Raw genomic sequence first — 23499 nt, 5'->3', positions numbered from 1 at the left:
TAGGAACTTTGGGGAGAAATAGCTAATCCTCATATCTATTCGTAGCATGGTGAGATTTGATGTCTGAAAGTTTAATAATGATTTAAACCGAACGCTTATTCTTTTGGAACAGAATCGAGAGCCCAGAAATAAAGACATGAGTCTACGGACAGCTAATTTTTGACAAGGGAGCCAAGAACATACAATGGAGAAAGGAAAGTCTCATCAATAAATGGTGCTGGGAAAACTGGACAGCCACATGCAAAAGAATGAAAGTAGATCATTATCTTACACGATATACAAAAATTAACTCAAAATGGATTAAAGACCTGAATGAAGACCTGAAACCATGAAACTTCTAGAAGAAAACATAGGCAGTATGCTCTTTGACATCAGTCTTAGCAGCATATTTTCAAATACCATGTCTGACCACACAAGGGAAACAACAGGAAAAATAAACAAATGGGACTACATCAAATTAAAAAGCTTCTGCACAGCAAAGTAAACCATCAACAAAATGAAAAGACAATCTAACAATCTGGAGAAGATATTTGCAAATCACATATATAATAAGAGGCTAATATCCAAAATATACAAAGTACTCACACATCTCAACAACAAAAAAACTAACAACCCGATTAAAAAATGGGCAAAAGCTCTGAGCAGACATTTTTCCAAAAAAGATATACAGAGGCAAACAGGCACAAGAAAAGATGTTCACCAACGCTAATTATTAGGGAAATACAAATCAAAACTACAATGAGATACCACCTCACAGCTATCAGAATGGCTATAATTAACAAGACAAGAAATAACAAGTGTTGGAGAGGATGTGGAGAAAAGGGAACCCTCATACACTGCTGGTGGGTGTGCAAACTGGTGCAGCCACTATGGAAAACAGTAGGGAAATTTCTCAAAAAGTTAAGAATAGAACTACCATATGATTCAGCTATCCCACTGCTGGGTATTTATCCAAAAATCATGAAAACACAAATGCGCAAAGATACATGCACCCGTATGTTCACTGAGGCATTATTCACAATAGCGAAGACTCGGAAACAACCTAAGTGTCCATCAAGGGAGGAATGGATAAAGAAGATGCGGTATATGTGCACAATGGAATACTACTCAGCCATAAAAAAGATAAAATCTTGCCATTTGCCACAACATGGATGGACCTTGAGGGTATTATGCTAAGAAAAATAAGTCAGAGGGAGAAAGTCAAATACTATATGATCTCACTCATAAATAGAAGATAAAGACAACAACAACAACACACACACAGATACAGAGACCGGACTGGTGGTTACCAGAGGGGAAGGGAGGAGGGCGAACAGGATGTAATCTAGACAGAAATCAAAATATAATGATATACATCTGAAATTTATATAATGTTAGCTCAATAAAAAAAATTTTTTTTAAAACCCTAATGATTTGTCTTTTTTTTTTTGGCACCTGAGCTAACATTTATTGCTAGTCTTCTTGTTTTTTCTTCTTCTTCTCAAAGGGGCTTCCCAAAGCCCCCAGTACATAGTTGTAATATTCTAGTTGTAGGTCCTTCTAGTTGTACTATGTGGGACGCCACCTCAGCATGGCCTGATGAGCAGTGCCATATTCATACCCAGGATCCGAACCAGCAAAACCCTGAGCCACTGAAGCAGAGCACACAAACTTAACCACTCAGCCATGGGGCTGGCCCACGATTTATCTTTTAAGTACCTGATGTACAAAGAGGATCTGTCTGAGGGTGAGGTCTGCGCTATCAAATCAGATAATTTTTTATTAAATCGCCCAGGGGGTGGTAGGGGAGAGAACAACAGTTCCTAAATGAGGGCTTAGGAAACATTTCCTTACAAGACTGATATGGAGCACCCCTTCCTATTAGCTCCTTTACCGCGCCAAGTCGGAGAGGTCATCGGACCTGTCAGGCAAGTCTGACTTCGTCCCTCAACCACAATACGTAGTCGGAAAGGAGCAGACACAGCAGAGCTGCCATCCTTTGTTCCGCTAGCACTTCCGGATACACAGTTGACAGGAAAAGCACGCTGAAGCCTTAGGACACAGACCTCTACTTGCTGGCCCAGCTTTTCCAATGAGGCTTCCGAGTCTCCCGCCCCAGCTCCTGGAGACCCCACGGCCCCTCAAACTGAGAGCAGTGCTAATTCACAAGCAGAAATAAAGCCTTCATTCCAAAGAGTTGAGGAGGAGACCAAGAGCAAGGACAAAACCACTGCCGTGCAAACAGACGCCCACTCCGCTCCTTTCACCTGCCAGCGCTTCTCTCCCCATCACCCTATTAACACACACACAACAATATGAATGACCTAATTCCAGACAGTAATTCGGCCCTTACTCCTATCTGCGAGGAAGTGAATTCTTGGTTACAAGTTAGGCCGTCTCCAGCTTCATAAGTCACTTCTCAGGACGAGGCCTCAGAGCTCCTCAGCTTCTGGGTGTTCTCGCAGTGGTCCACTGTGCCCCACAGGTGATATGCTACTCGCACACAACTGAATGTTATCGGCAACAAAAAGAATAAAGTACTACATGCTACAAACATGATAAACCTTGAAGATATTATGCTAAGTGGTGAAAGAAGCCAGTCACAAAAGACCACATATTGTAGGATTCCATCAGGCAAACCTGCAGACAGAAAGCAGACTGGTGGCTGCCAGGAGCAGAGAAGGATGGGAGGATTAGGGCAGGACAGCTAAGGGATGCAGGGTTTCTTCTTTGGGAAACAAAGATGTTCCAAAATTAGATTGTGGTAATGGCCACACAACCCTGTGAATACACCACACACCACTGAACTGTGCCCTTTACATGGGTGAATTGTATGGTATGCGAATTACATCTCGACAAAGCTGTTTAAAACTTTAGATTTGGTAGGAATAATATAAACAACAATAAAACAATGGCTACACATAGAAGGGAACTACCTCAACATAATAAAGGCCATGTACGACAAACCCATAGCCAACATCATACTCAATGGGCAAAAACTGAACCCCATCCCCCTGAAAACAGGAACGAGATAAGGATGCCCTCTATCACCACTCTTATTTAATATAGTACTGGAGGTCCTGGCCAGAGAAATCAGGCAAGAAAAAGGAATAAAAGGAATCCAAATAGGGAGGGAAGAAGTGAAACTCTCGCTGTTTGCAGACGACATGATCTTATATATAGAAAACCCCAAAGAATCCATTGGAAAACTGTTAGAAGTAATCAACAACTACAGCAAAGTTGCAGGGTATAAAATCAATTTGCATAAATCAGTAGCATTTCTATACTCCAGTAATGAACCAACAGAAAAAGAACTCAAGAATACAATACCATTCACAATCGCAACAAAAAGAATAAAATACCTTGGGGTAAACTTAACTAAGGAAGTGAAGGACCTATATAATGAAAATTACAAGGCCTTTCTGAGAGAATTGGATGACGACATAAGGAGATGGAAAGATGGAAAGACATTCCATGTACATGGATTCGAAGAATAAACATAGTTAAAATGTCCGTTCTACCTAAAGCAATCTACAGATTCAATGCCATCCCAATCAGAATCCCAATGACATTCTTTACAGAATTAGAACAAAGAATCCTAAAATTCAAGGGGGCAACAAAAGACCCTGAATTTCTAAAGCAATCCTGAGAAAAAAGAACAAAACGGGAGGCATCACAATCCCTGACTTCAAAACATACTACAAAGCTACAGTAATCAAAACAGCATGGTACTGGTACAAAAACAGGTGCACAGATCAATGGAACAGAATTGAAAGCCCAGAAATAAAACCACACATCTATGGACAGCTTATCTTTGACAAAGGAGCTGAGGGCATACGATGGAGAAAAGAAAGTCTTTTCAACAAATGGTGCTGGGAAAACTGGAAAGCCACATGTAAAAGAATGAAAATTGACCATTCTTTTTCACCATTCACCAAAATAAACTCAAAATGGATTAAAGACCTAAAGGTGAGACCTGAAACCATAAGGCTTCTGGAAGAAAACGTAGGCAGTACACTCTTTGACATCAGTATTAAAAGGATCTTTTCGGACACCATGCCTTCTCAGAGAAGGGAAACAATAGAAATAATAAACAAATGTGACTTCATCAGACTAAAGAGCTCCTTCAAGGCAAATGAAAACAGGATTGAAACAAAAAAACAACCCACTAACTGGGAAAAAATATTTGCAAGTCATATATCTGACAAAGGCTTAATATCCGTAATATATAAAGAACTCTCGCAACTCAACAACAAAACATCAAACAACCCAATCAAAAAATGGGCTGGAGACATGAACAGACATTTCTCCAAAGAAGATATATGGATGGCCAATAGGCACATGAAAAGATGCTCATCATCGCTGATCATCAGGGAAATGCAAATCAAAACTACACTAAGATATCACCTTACACCCGTTAGAATGACAAAAATATCTAAAACTAATAGCAACAAATGTTGGAGAGGTTGCGGAGAAAAAGGAACCCTCATACACTGCTGGTGGGAATGCAAACTGGTGCAGCCACTATGGAAAACAGTATGGAGATTCCTCAAAAAACTAAAAATAGAACTACCATACGATCCAGCCATCCCACTACTGGGTATTTATCCAAAGAGCCTGAAGCCAGCAATCCCAAAAGTCCTGTGCACCCCAATGTTTACTGCAGCACTGTTTACAATAGCCAAGACGTGGAAGCAACCTAAGTGTCCAGCAACAGACGAATGGATAAAGAAGATGTGGTACATATATACAATGGAATACTACTCAGCTGCAAAACAGAACAAAATCATTCCATTTGCAATAACATGGATGGACCTTGAGAGAATTATGTTAAGTGAAACAAGCCAGCGAGAGAAAGATAATCTGTGTATGACTCCACTCATATGAGGAATTTAAAATTATGGACTAAGAACAGTTTAGTGGATACCAGGGGAAAGGTGGGGTGGGGGGTGGGCACAAAGGGTAAAGTGGTGCACCTACAACATGACCGACAAACATTAATGTACAATTGAAATTTCACAAGATTGTAACCTATCAATAACTCAATAAAAAAATAAATAAATAAAAATAAATAAAACAATGGCTACAAGTGCATGCATCAATTAAAAAACTGCTGAAAGATTCAAATCATTTTAAAGAAACTAGACAATCAAATTTTGACCTGGATATCTTGGACACGGTATAATGGCCACAGGAGATAATCCTCAACAATAGATACTACAATCAGGAAAACTTGGTATAATTAAAAATGTTCAGGGCCAGCTCCAGTGGCCTAGTGGTTAAGTTCGGCGCTCTCCACTTTGGTGGCCCAGGTTTGGTTCCCGGGCATGTACCTACACCACTCATCTGTCAGTGGCCATGCTGTGGTAGTGGCTCACAGACAAAAAGAGGAAGATTGGCAACAGATGTTAGCTCAGGGCAAATCTTCCTCAGTAGAAAGAAAAAAAAGTTTAGCCTCATTAGTGATTGAAGAAGTACATGTTTACATGTCAAGACACTACTTGACAACATCAAGTGTTGGCGAGGATGTGGAGAAACGGGAACTCTCATCACCTGCTGGTACCTGGTCAAACACAACACCACAAATGCCACCTCCTAGCAATTCCATGCCAGCCTCCAGGACTCAGAGAAACTCGCACAATGTGTGCCAGGATTGAGAGACCAGAGTTCAACAGCAGAGCTACTCACAGAAGCAGAAACCTACACGCCAGGGGCGCACCCAGCACAAGCAGAACAAGCCAGACTGTGATATGTCCCACACATGGGGAAGATGAAGCTCTTCCAGCAGCACAGATCCACACGGATGCAGCTCAGAATCAATACACAGAACACGAGGGAAGGTCACAGAAGAAATAATATCATATGTGGTCCCATTTAAATACAGTCCAAAAAGGCGTACAAGGATACATATACCTGGTAAAAAGAACAAGAAAAGCAAAGGAAGGATGAACACGTTGGGGAGGGGCTCCCAAAGGCTTTTCTGGTGCTGGTGATACGCCCTTTCTCAAGGACGAAGACATGTGTGTTTTATTATTCTTATTTACATATTTTATTGACTCTTTTATACGTGGGCTGTTTCACAATAGAAACAATTTAAAAACAGATCATGATGAATTAAACCTTTACAAAATATGCCTGGTAAGAAATTCATTCTAATGAAAATAAACATCAATACAACAAAAAGGAACAAGAAAAACATTACACCATACTGAAAAATCATCAAGGAATTAAACTGATTTAAATGTCATTCACTCTAGAGAACTGTCTTGACAAAAGTCATCAATATTGGTATCAATTGTTTAAAATTATTTTCTTCATAAACACAGTGTCTAAATATACTTGGGGCAAGAGAAACTCTCATCAGTGTGGACACTCGTTCATTTATGGAAAGAATGTCAGAGACACTAACAACGGTACCAGGAGGAGCTCTATTCTGCAAGTGCTGCCTTCAAGCCTCTCTCAGCAGGTTATTTTAGAACACACATTCCTGGGAATGAAAACATCTGGAAAGGGAATCAATTCCAAAGCTTTGTGCTTAACTAGAAAGAGTCAGCAGAGATAGCAGAAAGAGGGAAAGCTTTGGGCCAAGTTTCATGCGGGGTATTTGGCTCACCAAACAGGATTTTTTATCCATTCTAGAATTCTCCATTTGTTAGGCCACTAAAACATTCAACTGAGTACTTGAAGTATTCCACTTTTAAACTGTTTACAGGGCCTCGAGGCCCTCACAGAGTGCTGGCAGCCCCGACTCTGTCGTCAGAGCAGCTTCCACCCGCGCCTCTCCCGTCTGCCGGCTGCGCTAACTTCTCTGAGCCTCCATCTCCTCAAGTGGAAAATAGGGAGGATGGCAATGAAGATAATAATAACAACAACCACAGCGCCACTGAACTCCGCGGCTGCCGAGGGCTAGAGAGAGACCTGTAAAGTTCTTAGAAAGCAGGTAGCACGTCGGAAGCCAGCAACTATAATTCCTGCGGGTCCCGCTGTGGACTTACAGGCAAATGAGGGCCACATTACTAGAATGAAAGCAAGCTCCTTCTTAGTTATCAAAGAACTGCAAGGAAAATTCAAGAACAGAAACATGATCAGGAACAATAAAATATTTCAAAAGTGGGCAAGAATGTTAAAAAGATATCCGGACTTCCCCTTCCTAATAGGATACAAGAGGTCATGGCAGGTAAGGCTCCCACTTACAAGAGAAAAATACATTATAAAAACTGCATTTTTAAAGTAGTTAACTGTGGAACCAACAAAGATTACTGAGGATTAAACTGACCAAACCCCCCCCAAGGGGGAAACTGTTCAGAGGGTAGCAGACAGTGTTCCCCGGGCGATATACTGATGCTGGACTGAAGACCTGCATTTGGCTGGGTCACACAGAGCCAGTGGCGGGAGAAGAGAGAGCAGCAACGCTTTTAGTAGGTGGTGGGGTGGGCTGGACCTACAAAACCGGAGGTCAGGGGCCTTAAGTATAAGCCCGGTTCCCCCACAAAATACTGTTCAGCTCTGAGACGTGTGGGAGGCTGAGCACCTGAAGGGCAGGTGACAGCCCCTGTCACCTCACCGTGGTTAGGCCACGAAGACCTGCTGACAGAAGGGGCCTGGAAACCAAACAGGCCAGCGATGAAGACTTGAGAAAGCGATCAGTGACACTGAGACTCTCACCACTCCTGGGTGCTAAGAGCCTGAGTTCAGGGAAACGTGCCCAGCAGAGACTGCGGCTTCACACACAGCGCCACTCCCTGCCTCAAGACAATGCACAACTTGTGAGGTATACGGGGTGGGGGGTCCACATGTTTAAACCGCATGAGGCAGCAGCCAAGCTGGAAACATGAATGGGACTAAATCTCCCAGTCTTTCAGGGCTGAAGAGACAAAGATCTCAGTCCCACCGTCCTCTTACAAAGGGCTCTCATGTGGAAACTCTGGAGGACAACACCATATGAAAAGGCAAGAATCAGCAGTAGACTCAGTCTTACCCAAACACAAGTCAGATCTGACCCAGCTAAGTACTACTTCAATGTAGGCAGACAGCCCACCACCCCGTTCCCCCACTGGAGGACAGGAAAGCCCTCTCTGGTGGAAGGACCCTCTGAGATCCACAGTGGGGTTTTTTGGGTTTTTTTGGTGAGGAAGATTGGCCCTGGGCTAACATCTGTGCCAGTCTTCTATTTTGTATGTGGGATGCAGCCACAGCATGGTTTGACAAGTGGTGTGTAAGTCCGTGCCCAGGATCCAAACCCATGAACCCCGGGACACCAAAGCAGAGAATGGAAACTTAACCACTACATCACCGAGCTGGCCCTGGCATCTACGAGTTTTTTAATACACCATGACCAGCACACAACAAAAACTTACTAAACACATGAAGAGGAAAGACAGACAATCCAAAGAAGAAACAGACAATAGCTGTAAACCCACAGATGATAAAAATGTTGGACACAAGGACCTTAAAATAACATGACTACAACTCATAATTAGGAGGAAAAAAAAAATCAACCAATCAAATCTGATCCAGAAATGACAGACCAAATCTAAAAATACACCAAAAGAGTCATTATAAATGTATCCCACATGTTCAAAAAGTTAAGTTGAAACATAAAAATGTCAAATTAGGAGTTGGCACAGTGGCCTAATGATTAAGTCTGTGCACTCCGTTTCAGCAGCCCAGGATTCACAGGTTTAGATCCCAGGTGCAGACCTAGCACCATTCATCAAGCCACACTGTGGCAGCATCCCACATAAAACAGAGGAAGATTAGCACAGATGTTAGTTCAGGGACAATCTTCCTCACCAAAAAAAAAAAAAAAAAAGGTCAAATTAAACTTCTACCAATGAAAACTACAACATCTGAGCATCTGAGATGAACAATACACTAGATGGGATTAACAGCAGATAGACATCACAGGAGTAATGATGAATAAACTGAAAGACGTAGGAATAGAAACTATCCAACATGAAACAGAAAAAACCCAGACGAAATAAAACGAATGGAGCGTCAACGAGCTGTGGGACAACTTCAAGCAGCCAAATGCACACAGGTGATTAAAGTCCCCAGAGGAGAGGAAACAATCAAAAAAACCTGAATGGCTGTCAAAGGCAGAATTCTGAAAACGGTCCTGAAATGTTTCCCACCCTCCTCCCGAGGGCTGTGAACATGATGAGAAATCATGCCCGTGAATGAGGTCCCTTGCATGGCAAAGGGATTCAGCAGGTGTAATAAAGGTTACTGATCAACTGACCTCGGGATCCGGAGAGGACCTTGATCACCCAGATGGGCCCAATCAAAGGACAGGGGCCCGCACAGCTCGTGTTGGTGGCAGAAGTCAGAGACAGGCGCTCCTGGGCCTTAAGAGAGAAGCAGCAAACTGCCATCCTGAACCGCCCGGGCCAGGCACCACGTGACCAAGAGCTGCCAGCACATTGGACCTCAGATCAAACCAAAGCCCCCGCTGACGCGCTGTGGCCTGGACAGCCCTGAGCAGAGCAGGCAGCTGAGCTGTGCCCCGACTCCTGGCCACAGAGCTGCGAGGGACAAACGGGTGCTGCTGACAGCCACCAAGTCTACAGCAACTGGTCAAGGCAGCAAGAGAAAACAAGCACTACAGCCAAAAAGAACACTACCAGCTCAGAGACCCCAGACGCTCAACAAACCCCAGACAGAGGACACAGGAGGAGAGCCACGCAGGCACATCATCATCAAATTGCTAAAAACCAGGGATAAAGAAAGGATCTAAACAGCAGCCAGCAGGAAAAGTCACACTACGGACAGAGGAACATATGAGGACAGCCGACTTCCTGTTGGAAACACTGTGAGTGAGGAAACAGTGGAGCAAAACCGTCAATCTAGAATTCTTTACATGGCGAAAATATCCTTCAAAATGAAGAGAAAACACTCAGACATACAAAAGCTGCCCTGCACTGTAAGAAATATTGGAGTCCTCCAGGCAGCAGAGCACTGCCAGATGGAAACCCAGGTCTGCCTGGATTGGGAACCAGAAGGAGCCTTGATCACGACCAGGACCAACTCCCGAGCTGAGGATGAGAAGTGTGTCTCCAGTCCTACAGGGAAGCACCTAACTCCTACATGTTCAAACTAGACAACATTTTTCAATAAAAATAGTTTAATAGCTTTCACAAGAAACAAAGATTGAGAAATGGACAAGTACCAGGGCTGGCCCCCGGACCAAGTGGTTAAGTTCGAGCACTCTGCTGCAGCGGCCCAGGGTTTCACCAGTTCGACTCCTGGGCGCGGACATGGCACCACTCATCAGGCCACACTGAGGCGGCATCCCACATGCCACAAATAGAAGGACCCACAACTAAAAATAGACAACTATGTACTGGGGGGGCTTAGGAAAAAAAATTTGAAATCTTTAAAAAAAAAAAAAGAAATGGACAATTATCTATGTTGTAGCTCAGCCTGACTGCAGCCACACAGCCCTGTCTCACTCCTGGGAGGCCCCGACACACACCATCTTCTCACTTCTAGAACCTGTAATTCCACGTCGCAATGGTTTGAACTGTGTTACATATCCCAAACCCAGCACATGTTCTTTCCACTTCCGGCTATAAGCTCTAACATCATAAAAGCCTCAGTAGCTAATAACAAGCCCCAGGAATGTGATGGAATGGCTTTACTCACAAGCTGGGCTTTAACCAACCACAGCTGACAAACAGCTAATATGGCACAATGTACCAAAATTAGTAAAGCCCAAGCCCGGTCAGTGTTCACACTGCTCTCCATCCACTTAATTCTTTTCGTACCATCACAGTGTTACCTTATAGAACACATCAGGCACATACTGCTCGCTGCTGGACTCCTTGGCATAGCCGAGCTCAGGGGCGTCCTTGCACGGCAGCAGGCACTCATCACGGACCAGCGCCATGCACTGATTGGACACCTGGTACCCTTCAAAATGGACCTGGTTGTCGGGACCACCTGCAAGAGAGAGACCTTCGATGAGATATTCAAAGGACATCAACAGATATTCAACACAAGTCCACATCTGTTACTCTTCACTTCAGTCCAACAGAACAAACAAATTCCCAAGTTTGGCTTGGGTAAGAATTCAAAAATGTTTGATGGCAATTTTATGAGTAGCTTGAGCATATGGCCTTGAATGCAGGGCACAGAGATGCCACTGCAGCTCCTCAAACAGGTCCCAACAATGACATGTTCTCTCAGAACTGAGAAACAAGACTGTTAAACATTCTCCAATATCTGCGCAGAACTAAGCTTCGCGTCATCAAGTAATTGGGCTTTTGGTTTTTAATTACACCAGCGGCATGAACAACAAACAGAGCCCCACATTCCAGCAAACTCCCATTCTTGAGTGACGGAGGGATGTGGAGGTACAGAAGTGGAGGGCGGAAGAACAAGACCGAAACCATTTTCAGCACAAACAACGCCAGTACTTGTACTGCACGTACAGCGGTCTCCACCTCATGGAGACCTGCAGAGCCACAGCATCATTTAGTCACCACATGTAGGGGGTAGAGATGCCACCACAGGGTCATAGGCAGCACAGGGACCCCCCCGCCCTAGTCTCCTGACAATCCCACATGTGCCGCTTTCGCTGCACCATGCATCACCCTCCACACCTTTCACTCTTTACCTCTCTCGGACCCACTCCATAAAAATCTCCAATGTGACTCAAATCAGGGGCAAGGGTAGTGCAAAAAGCTGCTGAGAGGGAACAATCTGATCAAGTTAAGCCGAGCAGGAAGCTGGGTGAGACAAGAACCTGAAGTGAGAAGGATGGGCCATGCTGTGAAAGGCAGGTCCTCAGTCCTTGCAAGAGACAAGACCAGACCGTGCAGACGGCCAACTCCGACCGCAGACAAATGTGTTTCCAGAATCCAGGCTTTGGAGACCTAAACCCCTCGCCGCCCAAGATCTCTGCTTTAGTTTCTTTGACAAAAATAGAATTAAGTTATTGACGAGGCAACAGAAATTTTGACTGTCTGGCTTTCAAACATTTATTAGAAACCAGACCTGATGGCCAAGCAATCAGAAAATGTGAAGGACGGGGGCAGAGCCAGCCTCCAGTGGGGACCAGCCAGGGGCCTGCTGTCTGCTCCACTCTGCACACCAGAGGCCAAAAGCAGCTGGCTTCCAAATGCTGAGTCAAACTGGGCTCCAAAGGCCCACTCGGCAACCAAGTCTAGTACCTTCTCCCCGGCCCTCACTCCCAAACTCGAGAGAGGTGGCCAAGCCTGGGCAACGACCACTGATTAACATTGAGGAGTCAAACACAGGGCGCTTCAGCCTCTGGCGAGTTCGGGGATATGAACGTCGACCTCAAGTGAGCACTGGTTTAGAAGGAGCAGAGGTGAAGGTCACGGAGGAGCGGGGAGGAGCTGCCCACGGGATGTGTGTCTGGCCACTGTTCTACTTTGGGCACTGTAAACCTGCACTGGTTTTTAAATTGATCATTGAAGTGTGATAGGTCATTAGAGAAAGAGGAAACCTGGCCTTTGAGAACCAGAGAAAAGTGGAAAGCAGTACACGTAAAACTGAAAGCTGCTAAAAAAAAAAAAAGCAAAATGAGTCCACATGGATAGCCTCCAAAGACAGATTCACTGAGAAGCGCAAGCTCTACTTTTCCATGTGGAGGAGCAAGAAATCCGGTCCTGACAGGTTTACTCACCCTTGCCAGAAACCTAATAATTGCTGAGATACAAAGGAGGCCAGATAAGTTAAGCACCATTCCCCTCCCAAATCAGCGTGTCAGGAAACTCACACGTGGGACGGAAAGGGGCCGTGACAGGAAGAACTCAGCTGCAACTGAGTCTGAGATGCAGCCTCAGAAAGTAACTTTCACAACCCAGAGAAATGGATGCCCCAAATGACCAAGACACAGACATAGTGTTGTGGCAGGGAGTGTGAACGGGCTCTGTGATGCATCTGCCCCCACCAGATCCTTGAGGTTCACGTGAGCAAACATCACACACAATCAGTACTCTTTCTCTCTGAAAGTGTCACACTAGAGAAGCTCTTGAGGGAAGGGGTAGACAGACACGAGACAAGGGGGTGAGGTCTCCGCATCAGGGCCAGCACCCGGCCTTGCAGCTTCGGCAGCAGCTTTGGGCAGAACAGAGGGCACTGTGCCTGCAGAAGCACCATGAACCCAGTGGTGCAATGGTCAGTCTCCTGGGAGACAGCCACACACACGCACACGCACACGCACACACACACCTGCTTCTTCGCGTCCCATCAGGATCTCAGGGATGGGACTGCGGCAAGGGCATTTCAAACAGGTCCCCAGAGTACCAACATGTCCCTGGTCAAGAATCACTGATGCAGGGAAGAGCACACTTTATTTGGAGTTAGAAGATCTATGATGCTTTGGATAACCACCCTTCTGTTCGCTACCCCCCTGAAAAATGGAGAGAATTTTAAGTCTGAGCACCTCACAACGTTACCAAGAGGGAGGACTCGGCAGACACATGAAAAGGACTCTAACTGCAGACCTTATCATAAATTAGTTACTGTCTCACAGCTCTAAAACCTTTCAGTAAAATGCCGATTTCAGAGGCAAAAATTCCATGGACGATCCATAATTTCCAAACTCCCAACAAGAGGTATGACTCAATAATTGAAGGTACAGGCAGCCCCAAGTTAGAAACTATTTATAATTCTAAAAATGTGCCAGTTCTTTTGGCCCATCAAATAATTCCCCATAGAAACAGTAATTAAAAGGGTTAGGTTACCATGTGAGCCCATGGAAGCCTAAAACAGTAGTCCTCATGAGGAGCAGTTCTGGAAATCTGTGAAGGTGATTTTTGGTCATCTCAACGATGGCGGGCGGACTGCCAGCTTTAGTGGGCTGGAGCCAAAGATGTCAGATGTCTTGCTGTGTTCTGGGGAGTCCCACATAACAAAGTGGTGTTCCACATCCCACAGGACCTTGAAAGTTCCCTGCACACTCAATGTAGGCAAAAACCCCTATTTATGATGATCTGAGATTAGAATCATTTATATTTTATATATAACCACACAAAAAAACAGACCGTTTTAACGTGGTGAACTCTCCAGGAGTGCGATACTGTGTAAGCTGAGGGAAGGGACACTTCAGCCCACAGCTTCACAGACAGTCGCTGAATGTCTCAGGAAACCAGGTCACTGATGGCGAGGCCAGTGGACGTGACCTGCCATCCAGCCAGTGCAGGGCCCACCCCACACAAGCGTCAGTCCCCAAGCAGTGACATGCTGAAACACACTGCTTTATTACATATTTCGTTACTATTTCCCCTTTACGTTATGGTTAGGCTACTACTCTGCTTTCTTTTTCAGAATTATATGTGTAGGCAGGTATGTTATCCATGAATTTTGTTTTCTACATAGTAAAGGGGCAACACAAGATGTTCTAAAAAGGGGGTGTCCAGTCTGATAGGTTTGAAAACTACCAGTCTGAATTACTGTACCCAGAATATGAGCCTAAACGAAGACAAAGGGGTTACGTGATGCAAGGAGTAGAAACATAATCCTTTTGTCCCCTTCGTCAAATACAGAGCTGGCCTGGCAAAACCCCAGATTCTGTAGAGGCTGTCTGCCCCCCGCTCCCCTCCCCGGCACCCAGTCTCTGCCCTGCTGCTGCTGCCCTAAGTGCTCCCTCACAGCAGGGCCCTGGCCAGGCCCCACACAGAAGTCTCCATGCTGCAGAGCTGCTGAATCATTCAATCCCAGTCAAGACTCCCAGCCACTCTCCTCAGCACCTGACCCAACGACAATCTAGGAAAGTAAATCTGACTTAACTAACCCACATGTGCAAGATACTGCCATCGCCCCTCACTCACACTCACACGTGCAAGACACTGCCATCGCCCCTCACTCACACTCACACGTGCAAGACACTGCCATCGCCCCTCACTCACACTCACACGTGCAAGACACTGCCATCGCCCCTCACTCACACTCACACGTGCAAGACACTGCCATCGCCCCTCACTCACACTCACACGTGCAAGACACTGCCATCGCCCCTCACTCACACTCACACGTGCAAGACACTGCCATCGCCCCTCACTCACACTCACACGTGCAAGACACTGCCATCGCCCCTCACTCACTCACACGTGCAAGACACTGCCATCGCCCCTCACTCACTCACACGTGCAAGACTGCCATCGCCCCTCACTCACACTCACACGTGCAAGACACTGCCATCGCCCCTCACTCACTCACACGTGCAAGACTGCCATCGCCCCTCACTCACACTCACACGTGCAAGACACTGCCATCGCCCCTCACTCACTCACACGTGCAAGACACTGCCATCACCCCTCACTCACACTCACACGTGCAAGACACTGCCATCGCCCCCACTCACACTCACACGTGCAAGACACTGCCATCGCCCTCACTCACACTCACAAGTGCAAGACACTGCCATCGCCCCTCACTCACACTCACACGTGCAAGACACTGCCATCACCCCTCACTCACACTCACACGTGCAAGACTGCCATCACCCCTCACTCACACTCACACGTGCAAGACTGCCATCACCCCCTCACTCAAAGTGCATTCACTTCAAAAAGGTGTCTCTGAAACTAAGTGGATCTTAAAGCAATGGATCTTAAAAATTCAGTGTGAAAGACACTTTTCTTCGTGGTTCCCACAGCAGTGGTAACAAGCTCAATTGGGATTAATAGAGGCTCCACTTACTCACATGCTTGGGCTGTTTGTAAACTGGTGTTTGTTAAACTGAGGGGTGTTTCTTTCTATAGAACTAGGAGAAGAACGGTTAAGAAGTGGATTATCACCTCTGCGAGGGTAGAAACCAGGTCTTCACAGGATTAAGGTTATTGTTGACTTTTAAAAACTGACCAGGGCTGGCACCGTGGCCGAGTGATTAAGTTCGCCCGCTCCGCTGCAGGCGGCCCAGTGTTTCATCAGTTCAAATCCTGGGCACAGACATGGCACCGCTCATCGAGCCACGGTGAGGCAGCGTCCCACATGCCACAACGAGAAGGACCCACAACTAAGAACATACAACTACGTACCGTGGGGCTTTGGGGAGAAAAAGGAAAAAAATAAAATCTTTAAAAAAAAAAACAAAACTGACCAGGGGCCGGCCCAGTGGCACCGCGGTTAAGTTGGCACGTTCAGCTTCTCGGCGGCCCGGGTTTCACCGGTTCGGATCCTGGGTGTGGACATGGCACTGCTTGGCATGCCATGCTGCGGCAGGCATCCCACATATAAAGTAGAGGAAGATGGGCACCAGTGTAGCTCAGGGCCAGGCTTCCTCAGCAAAAAGAGGAGGACTGGCAGTAGTTAGCTCAGGGCTAATCTTCCTCAAAAAGAACAAACAAAAAAAAAGCAACTGACCAGAGCCAGCCCTGATGGCCTAGTGGCTAAAGTCTGGCATGCTCTGCTTTGGCAGCCTGGGTTCAGGTCCTGGGCATGGAACCACACCACTCATCTGTCAGTAGCCATGCTGTGGCAGCAGCTCACAGAGAAGAACTAGAGGGACTTACAACTAGAAGATACAACTACGTACCAGGGCTTTCAAGAGGGGGATAAAAAAGAGAGGAAGACTGGCAACAGATGTTAGCTCAGGACAAATCTTTCCCAGAAAGACAAACAAACAAACAAAAACCTGATCAAATAGATTGTTTTCATGAGTTGGTTCTCCAAGTTTCAAATTCCTATTCTTTTTAATTTTTTATTTTTTTGCTGAGGAAGATTCGCCCTGAGCTATCCACTGCCAATCGTCCTCTTTTCATATGTGAGCCGCTGCCACAGCATGGCCACTGACGAGTGGTGTAAGTCCACATCTGGGAACTGAACCTAGACCGTGGAAGCATAGTGTGCCGAACTTAACCACTAGGCCACTGAGGCTGGCCCATCCTATTCCTTTTAAATTGTACGGTCCTATGTCTGGCTATTTTTTAGGATAGGATCTCAAGTATATTATAAAAGATTTGGTTTGGGGCCAGATTGGTGGTGCAGCGGATTGGTAAGTTGCATGTTTCGCTTCAGCAGCCAGGGGTTCACCGGTTCAGATCCTGGGTGCAGATATGGCACTGCTTGGCAAGCTATGCTGTGGTAGGCGTCCCACATAGAAAGTGGAGGAAGATGGGCATGGATGTTAGCTCAGGGCCAGTCTTCCTCAGCAAAAAAAAAAAAAGAGGAGGATTGGCAGCAGATGTTACCTTAGGGCTAATCTTCCTCAAAAAAAAAAAAGATTTGGTGGCACTTTTTTATAGGCTGCAATCTTTTACTATTATGTATTTATGATGAACACCAACACATAATATAATACATGTAACATCACAATATGCATGTCACTCCCAACACAGCTTTATGGAAATGGTTTCTTAAAATAATACTCCCACTCATGATGTCAAAAATAAACAAGTAACAGAAACAGCAAATCCCTTTTCTCCTGCATAGCCAGACAAAGAGTCATCTTTGGTTACTGGAAAGCGGCAAAGACAGCCCCAAGCTCAGGTCCAGAACCAAGTTCACATGGACTTGGGATGAAAGAGTGAACTAGAGAAGAGCTGCATCGAGGCCCCAATTCTAATTCTAGTAATTTTGCGGGTGATGCTGTCAGCTCAGCCTAAGTTCTGGTTACCACAAACCGAAGAGAGGAATCTGTATCTCACAGCCCCATTAAGAAAATCCATTGTAACTGAGTTAAGGATGAAAGAGGAACAAAATATATTAACAAGGTAGTAATATTTACAACATGACTCTGTCCCTGCTTATACCTGTAGCCACTGCAGTAACAAACTTGGAGCCAAAATGTCCGTCTGGAGAGAGTCGACATATGTTGGGATGCTTATTTTGGAAGTCTCCTGCAGTGATACATTCTTCTGAACTCAGGAAATATGTGTCCTAAGATAAGAGAACCAGTATATCAAGTTTTACAGCATCATGTCAAATATTCTTCTATTTCTTCTTTAGAAAATATTAAGAACTATAACATGTCAAAAATGACACTGAAACAAATACCTACAACTCTTAGCCATTATAGACTCCTCACATAAAGCCATGCATAACTAGTTAAGGCCAGAAGCACTGGGCAATCCTCCCCCACAGGCTGACTTCCAAAAAGCACTGGTTTGTAAGGGTCAGGTGAGTTTTGCTCTACAAAACAGAATCAAAAGGCCCAGCCTTAATTTATCAAGAAGACTGTGCTGGAAAATCATTTAGTCTAGCGGCCAGTGCAGTGGTGTGGTGGTTAAGTTCGCACATTCCATCTCAGCAGCCCAGGGTTCATGGGTTCAGATCCCAGGCAGGGACCTACACATTGCTCACCAAGCCATGTTGCGGCGGTGTCCCACATACAAAATAGAGGAAGACTGGCACAATACTATTTTTCTTTTGAGAAAGATTGGCCCTGAGCTAACATCTGTATCCATGCCCATCTTCTTCTACTTTGTATGTGGGAACCCTGCCACAGCATGGCCTGACAAGCGATGCATAGGTCCGCACCAGGATCCAAACCAGCAAACCCTGGCCACCAAAGCGGAACGTGCGAACTTAACTGCTGTGCCAACGGGCTGGCCCCGGAAGACTGGCACAGATGTTAGCTCAGGGACGATCCTCCTCAAGCAAAAAAAAAGAGGAAGACTGGCACAGATGTTAGCTCAAGGACAATCCTCCTCACCAAAAAAGAATAATCATCATAATTTGGTCTAAAAGCCAGGATGAGCTGTACAGAGACCCCCGTGAGAGTGTGAGCCAGAGCTAGTTTGTAACCAAGCTGCAGGCTAAGTCAGTGAGTATTCCTGTCCCACCTCACCTTATTTCGACTGTAACGAACTGTACCCTTTCGGGTGTCTTCCGAGACAAGGTCTGTAAATATCCAACCAACCTGCATAAAAGAGGAAAATATCTTCTGAGTCTCTCCCTAAAATAGATGACAAATGTTTCCCGGCTTCTGCCCAGAGAGCTTAACAATAATGTTCTCAGCAAGAGACTCCTGTGAGCCCGTTCTTTCTTCGTAGATGACTCAGTTCCTCAAGTAAGCTATTAGGCCACACCAGGGCTTTCAAACTCTACTCAGTTGAAACTGGCCACCCTCCTTCTGGTACTGCTGGCTTGGAGATGAGGGTAAACAACCAGAGCTCATTTACTCATTAAACAAAGTCTTCCATGGCACCAACTCTGGGCCTAGCACTGTGCTAGGCGCAGTGGACTCTGGGGTGAACAAGATTAACAGAATGCGACGGAAAAGGGAACTTATACTCCAAAGAGGAAGACAGACAATGAGCTGGCAAATCAAGATGCTAGGACTTTCTCTGCAAGATAAAAAAACAGACTCCCTAGAAAAGGCACTAAAAATAAGAAGGAATGATACAATGGAGACTTCGCCCAGCTGCTCCTTTGAGCCCCACTGTAGGACTCAAACAAAGGAAGCTTCTGAGGGTACAAGGATCTGAAATCCCCATCACTGGGGCACCCTAACAGCAGTCCCAGAGCTCAGGGCAGGGTCAGCACCCCCCAGTGCGTCCTGTCACAGCTACACTGCCCGTCTGTATGCTCTGTGATCCCTCGGCTCTTTGCCCACGAACTTCACAGCTGGTTCCCCATCCTGAACTAGAGCCTGGCTGGGAGGTTTACGAGTGGGGCTAGACTCCAGACACCCCACTTCAGTCTTCTGGAGAACTAATCTGGTGCCCATGACTCACTCCAGCACAACCCTGATACTGAACTCTTCAAATCTATCTCCTGCAGACATGACCAGGAAATTCAGAGATTTCCATTTTCTCTAAAAATTCCTAATGAACAAACAACCCAAGAAGGATGGAGATGAAGAAAACAAGACTTAAAGGATAAATGTAATTAAGCAGTAAATACAGCAGAACCAAGATCGAGCTGAGATAAATAAGGGTAAGGAACTAGTGTTTAGAAGAAAGGTATTTAAGTAACTTCAAGATCTTCTATTATAGTTATGATTATCATGAATTATGAGTCTATAACAAACAAAAGTCAAAAAACTGTACCGATTTCTCTTTTGAATGAGAAACTTCCAGAATTTAACCCTAAATATGAACCTAAATCAAGATATAGACTCCTTGTTAGAAATAAAAGGACATTTTTCTCATAAAACTTTTTTCTTAAAATGGTATAGCCACTTTGCTCTATAAAATTCCTAGGTTATAAAGCACATTTCCAGTTTTCCCCCGTTTATCTGCAGGGACTTTATTTTCACTGCCTAAATTGATTAGGAAATAAAAGATAAAACTTACAGAGCTATTAATAGTTACTTTCTAAGATTTGTTCATATTCACAGTTCAACACGTAGCTATAAAAACTCATCTTTAAAGTTCCTGGGAATGTTATCAAGTATGTGAGATAACTAGATCAGCAGCCTCAAAGAGGCTCCCTTGTCTTCTAACCCACCCAGTAAAACTAGCAAGGCTTAATGTGCAGATGCCTACAACTATACACAGGAAGTTCAATGATGGTGACGAAGGAACACCAGGACCTCCCAGTGCACGGGACAGAAAACTGACGCTGTGAACGAGGCCTTTGCCATAGGCAGCAAAGACACATGAAGGGAGAGCTTACACCTAAGGGGACGTGCCACAGTGGGTGGGCAGGACACACAGCCTGGTGTCAAGGTGCCCTCTCAGGCAGGAAGAAGGGGTCTTGCTCCCGCTGCTCCTTCTCTCCCCGCTTTGAAACAGTCCCCCAGAGGTGCGGCTGGCAGACTTAAATATAACAGCTCCTGCATCGGGATTGATTTATTTTTTATGCTCAGGGAAATGTTCTCATTTTACTTTAAATCAGAGAAACATAAAAGCTATTGGCACCCAATAAACACAAATGAGGCTTTAAAACAAGCCGGGCCTGCACCTGACCTTGTACAGCTGGGCGTTCAGTCCCAGATGAGGCCTTACCACGCCACCCACCTGGATGTCCCCAACACAGAGCCCAAGTCCCCTCTCAAAGGCCTCAGTACCTTCCTCAGGCCGAGTTTGGCAGCAATTTCATCAACCACGTCAGCTTTTGGGTCTTCAAGAAGCTCCAAGCTGTTCTGTGTGCCAATCTGTCAGGGCATCAAAGGAGAACACGGGTTCAGAGCAGTGGGCTCAGGAAAGCAGCACAGCTGCTCCATTCCCTTCTGGCTCCGGGTCACAGAGGAGCACTGCTCTCCCCCTTACCAAAAAGAGGGTGACAGCAGCAGTAAAGCTTAAGGCCATCAGATAAAACACAACCGAAACCCCTCCAGGTTTTTCCCTTCTCAGGTGGCGTTGAGCTTTTGATCAAGACTCAGAACATGAAGACGCACTGTTCAGGCCGGTTTATGGCAGACAGCTCCATATCGAGTGTGTGACTATCCAGGACTAAGGCAGGCTCTCTACACGGTTTCCTAAGGTTCCTCCATTGGGGAAAGAAGTTAGTTTCAAAACCCTGTTGGATAGTCACACTCCAAATAGGTTGTGGCTAGCTTAGGCAAGATGAGAGCTGTAAGGTAACATTCATTCCCAGAAAACAGCCTTGGAAAATTCGTGTGCAGCTCCTACAGAGACATTGTCCTACAGGGACAATGCTTAGCTTCCCTGGTAAGACACTGAGAGAGCGACCGACAGGCAAACCCTAAGCAAATGAAAAGGCTTCTGTGACCGGTTACCTGCTGGCTGGTGGGCAGACTGCTAGGCTCGGGACAGCAGGTGGGCTCGTGATCCAGCCAGCTCACACGCAACCTAAACTGGCCACAGGACCCCAACTTCCTGCAGTTGGCAAAACCTGCCGAAACCTTTAATCTGCATTGAAATGCAGCTCGTGGGTCATTAATAGTAAGTATTGTACAGAGCAGAAACCCCAGCCATAGGAATAGGAAAGTGAAGATAATCCCAAATTGAGTTATACTAATTGGGTATATCCTTGTAAATTAGTCAAATTCTGGCAAAAGAACAAAAGAACTTTATGTTGCTGGGTATTACCCATATGGAGATCATTAATACCTCCAGAGCATAGGTCAAGTCACAAACTCAGAACAAATCTGAGGATTTTGTTTCAACATGTGGCAGCATGAGCTTCAACTTCTAATGAGCTAGAGGTTATTAGAGGTCAACCGTTTCAACCTCCAGGATCCCCAAATTGGGAGCGCCAACGATGCTGTTAGTAATCCGGTCGCCAGAAGCTTCAGTTCCAATTTTTTGTTCAGTCATCCTCTTAACAGAACAGTTGAAACTCTTCATGAAAGAGACCCTCTACAAAACTGACTTTGGACGTCGTGTGCTTCAAAAAGCAGCCTCCTGATTGCAGAGCGCACTTCGTGCCCTAAGGGTTAGGTAATCAGGGTCTCTCGTAGGGTCTCTGTTGCCATCTAGTGTCTCCTTCTAAATGAACCATCACAAAGGCCCTGTCCAACTCTTCATCTGCAGCTCTCAGGAAATACTGAAAATGTCGGGGGGGAGAGGGAGGGGAGTAGACTACACACACAATCTGTATAAATACAGCCATGGAAGACAAGGGCATTTGTGCAGGAGCCACAAACCTGCACAACAGCCAGTGGCCACAAGGCCTGCAGTTTCAGGTTCTTTAAAAAGCAGGCCGGTCCCGGAGCAATCTCCAGAACACAGCGCAAGGGGACAAAGGTGTGAACGGTATGGTAAACATCCAAAGAAACAGAGGATGTGTGCGTATCTCCTTATAGTAAAAAATCAAACTTTAGAAGTCTGAACCAAAAATTTTTTAAAGTGGGGGCCACTTGTGGGGGAAGGAAGGAAACAGGATGAAAGGGAATGCCTTGTTTGTAGATTTGATGTTGGAAATGTACAAATTTTTCTTTTCCAACATTTTTTTAAATAAAAAGTGTCAAACATAGAACAAACTTTAAAGAATGTTAGGGTGAACACCCATATACCCACCACCTAGACTCAGTCATTAATATTTACTACACTCTATCCATTCCTCTAGCCATCCCTCAATCCATCTTATTTTTTTGTTGCACTTCACGGTAAACTACGGACACAAATCTACCTCCCCCTCACTATTTCGGCATGCATTTCACTAACTAGAATGCAACATATATACAGTTTTCACTTTTGTAGTAAATTTACATACAACAAAAAGCACTATATATTTTATATAGTTATGTAACAAATTAAAAATATATATGTATAAAACCAACCCCTAAAGATTGAAAAGAAAACAAATGAACATAAATGTATAACTAAATATGTAATTAGTTGGTGGCAAAATCACACAGAGAGGACATTCCAAGTGACTTAAAATACAGTGACCCAGCGCCCGTCCCTAGTGGGTACACCCTAAAGACTCCCCCTCCCACCAAAAAATTTTGAAACTGTTTTCAGTCCTATACCGGTGGTGATTTGGGTACTGTTATTCTGGGACAATGTGTGTGGCACAGGGTAAAGAATATGAGTAATTCTGTGATTCTCTACCTCCATCATCCCTGGGGCTGACTATACGTGGGGGAGACACAGAATTACAGCTGGTACCCAACTGATGATGGTTTGACTCATGATTTTTCGACTTTATGAAGGTGCAAAAGCCATATGCATTCAGTAAAAACTGTACTTATAC

At 45.2% G+C, this 23499-nt stretch overlaps 1 protein-coding gene across 1 annotated transcript in view; it reads right to left on the bottom strand.

Annotated features, from left to right (window-relative positions):
- NPLOC4 (NPL4 homolog, ubiquitin recognition factor) overlaps positions 1-23499 on the bottom strand; it is a 70698-nt gene that overhangs the window by 23551 nt on the left and 23648 nt on the right. The window contains exons 9-12 of the mRNA XM_023651794.2: positions 20906-20992; positions 18740-18811; positions 17703-17829; positions 10760-10920 (exon numbers count right to left, since the gene is read on the bottom strand). Of these exons, the coding sequence (XP_023507562.1) occupies positions 10760-10920; positions 17703-17829; positions 18740-18811; positions 20906-20992 (447 nt within the window). The remainder of the gene's footprint in view (positions 1-10759; positions 10921-17702; positions 17830-18739; positions 18812-20905; positions 20993-23499) is intronic.

This window comes from Equus caballus, chromosome 11 (genome assembly GCF_041296265.1).
Source record: "Equus caballus isolate H_3958 breed thoroughbred chromosome 11, TB-T2T, whole genome shotgun sequence".
Taxonomy (NCBI): Eukaryota; Metazoa; Chordata; class Mammalia; order Perissodactyla; family Equidae; genus Equus; species Equus caballus.
This window is presented reverse-complemented; position numbering and strand designations above follow the sequence as displayed.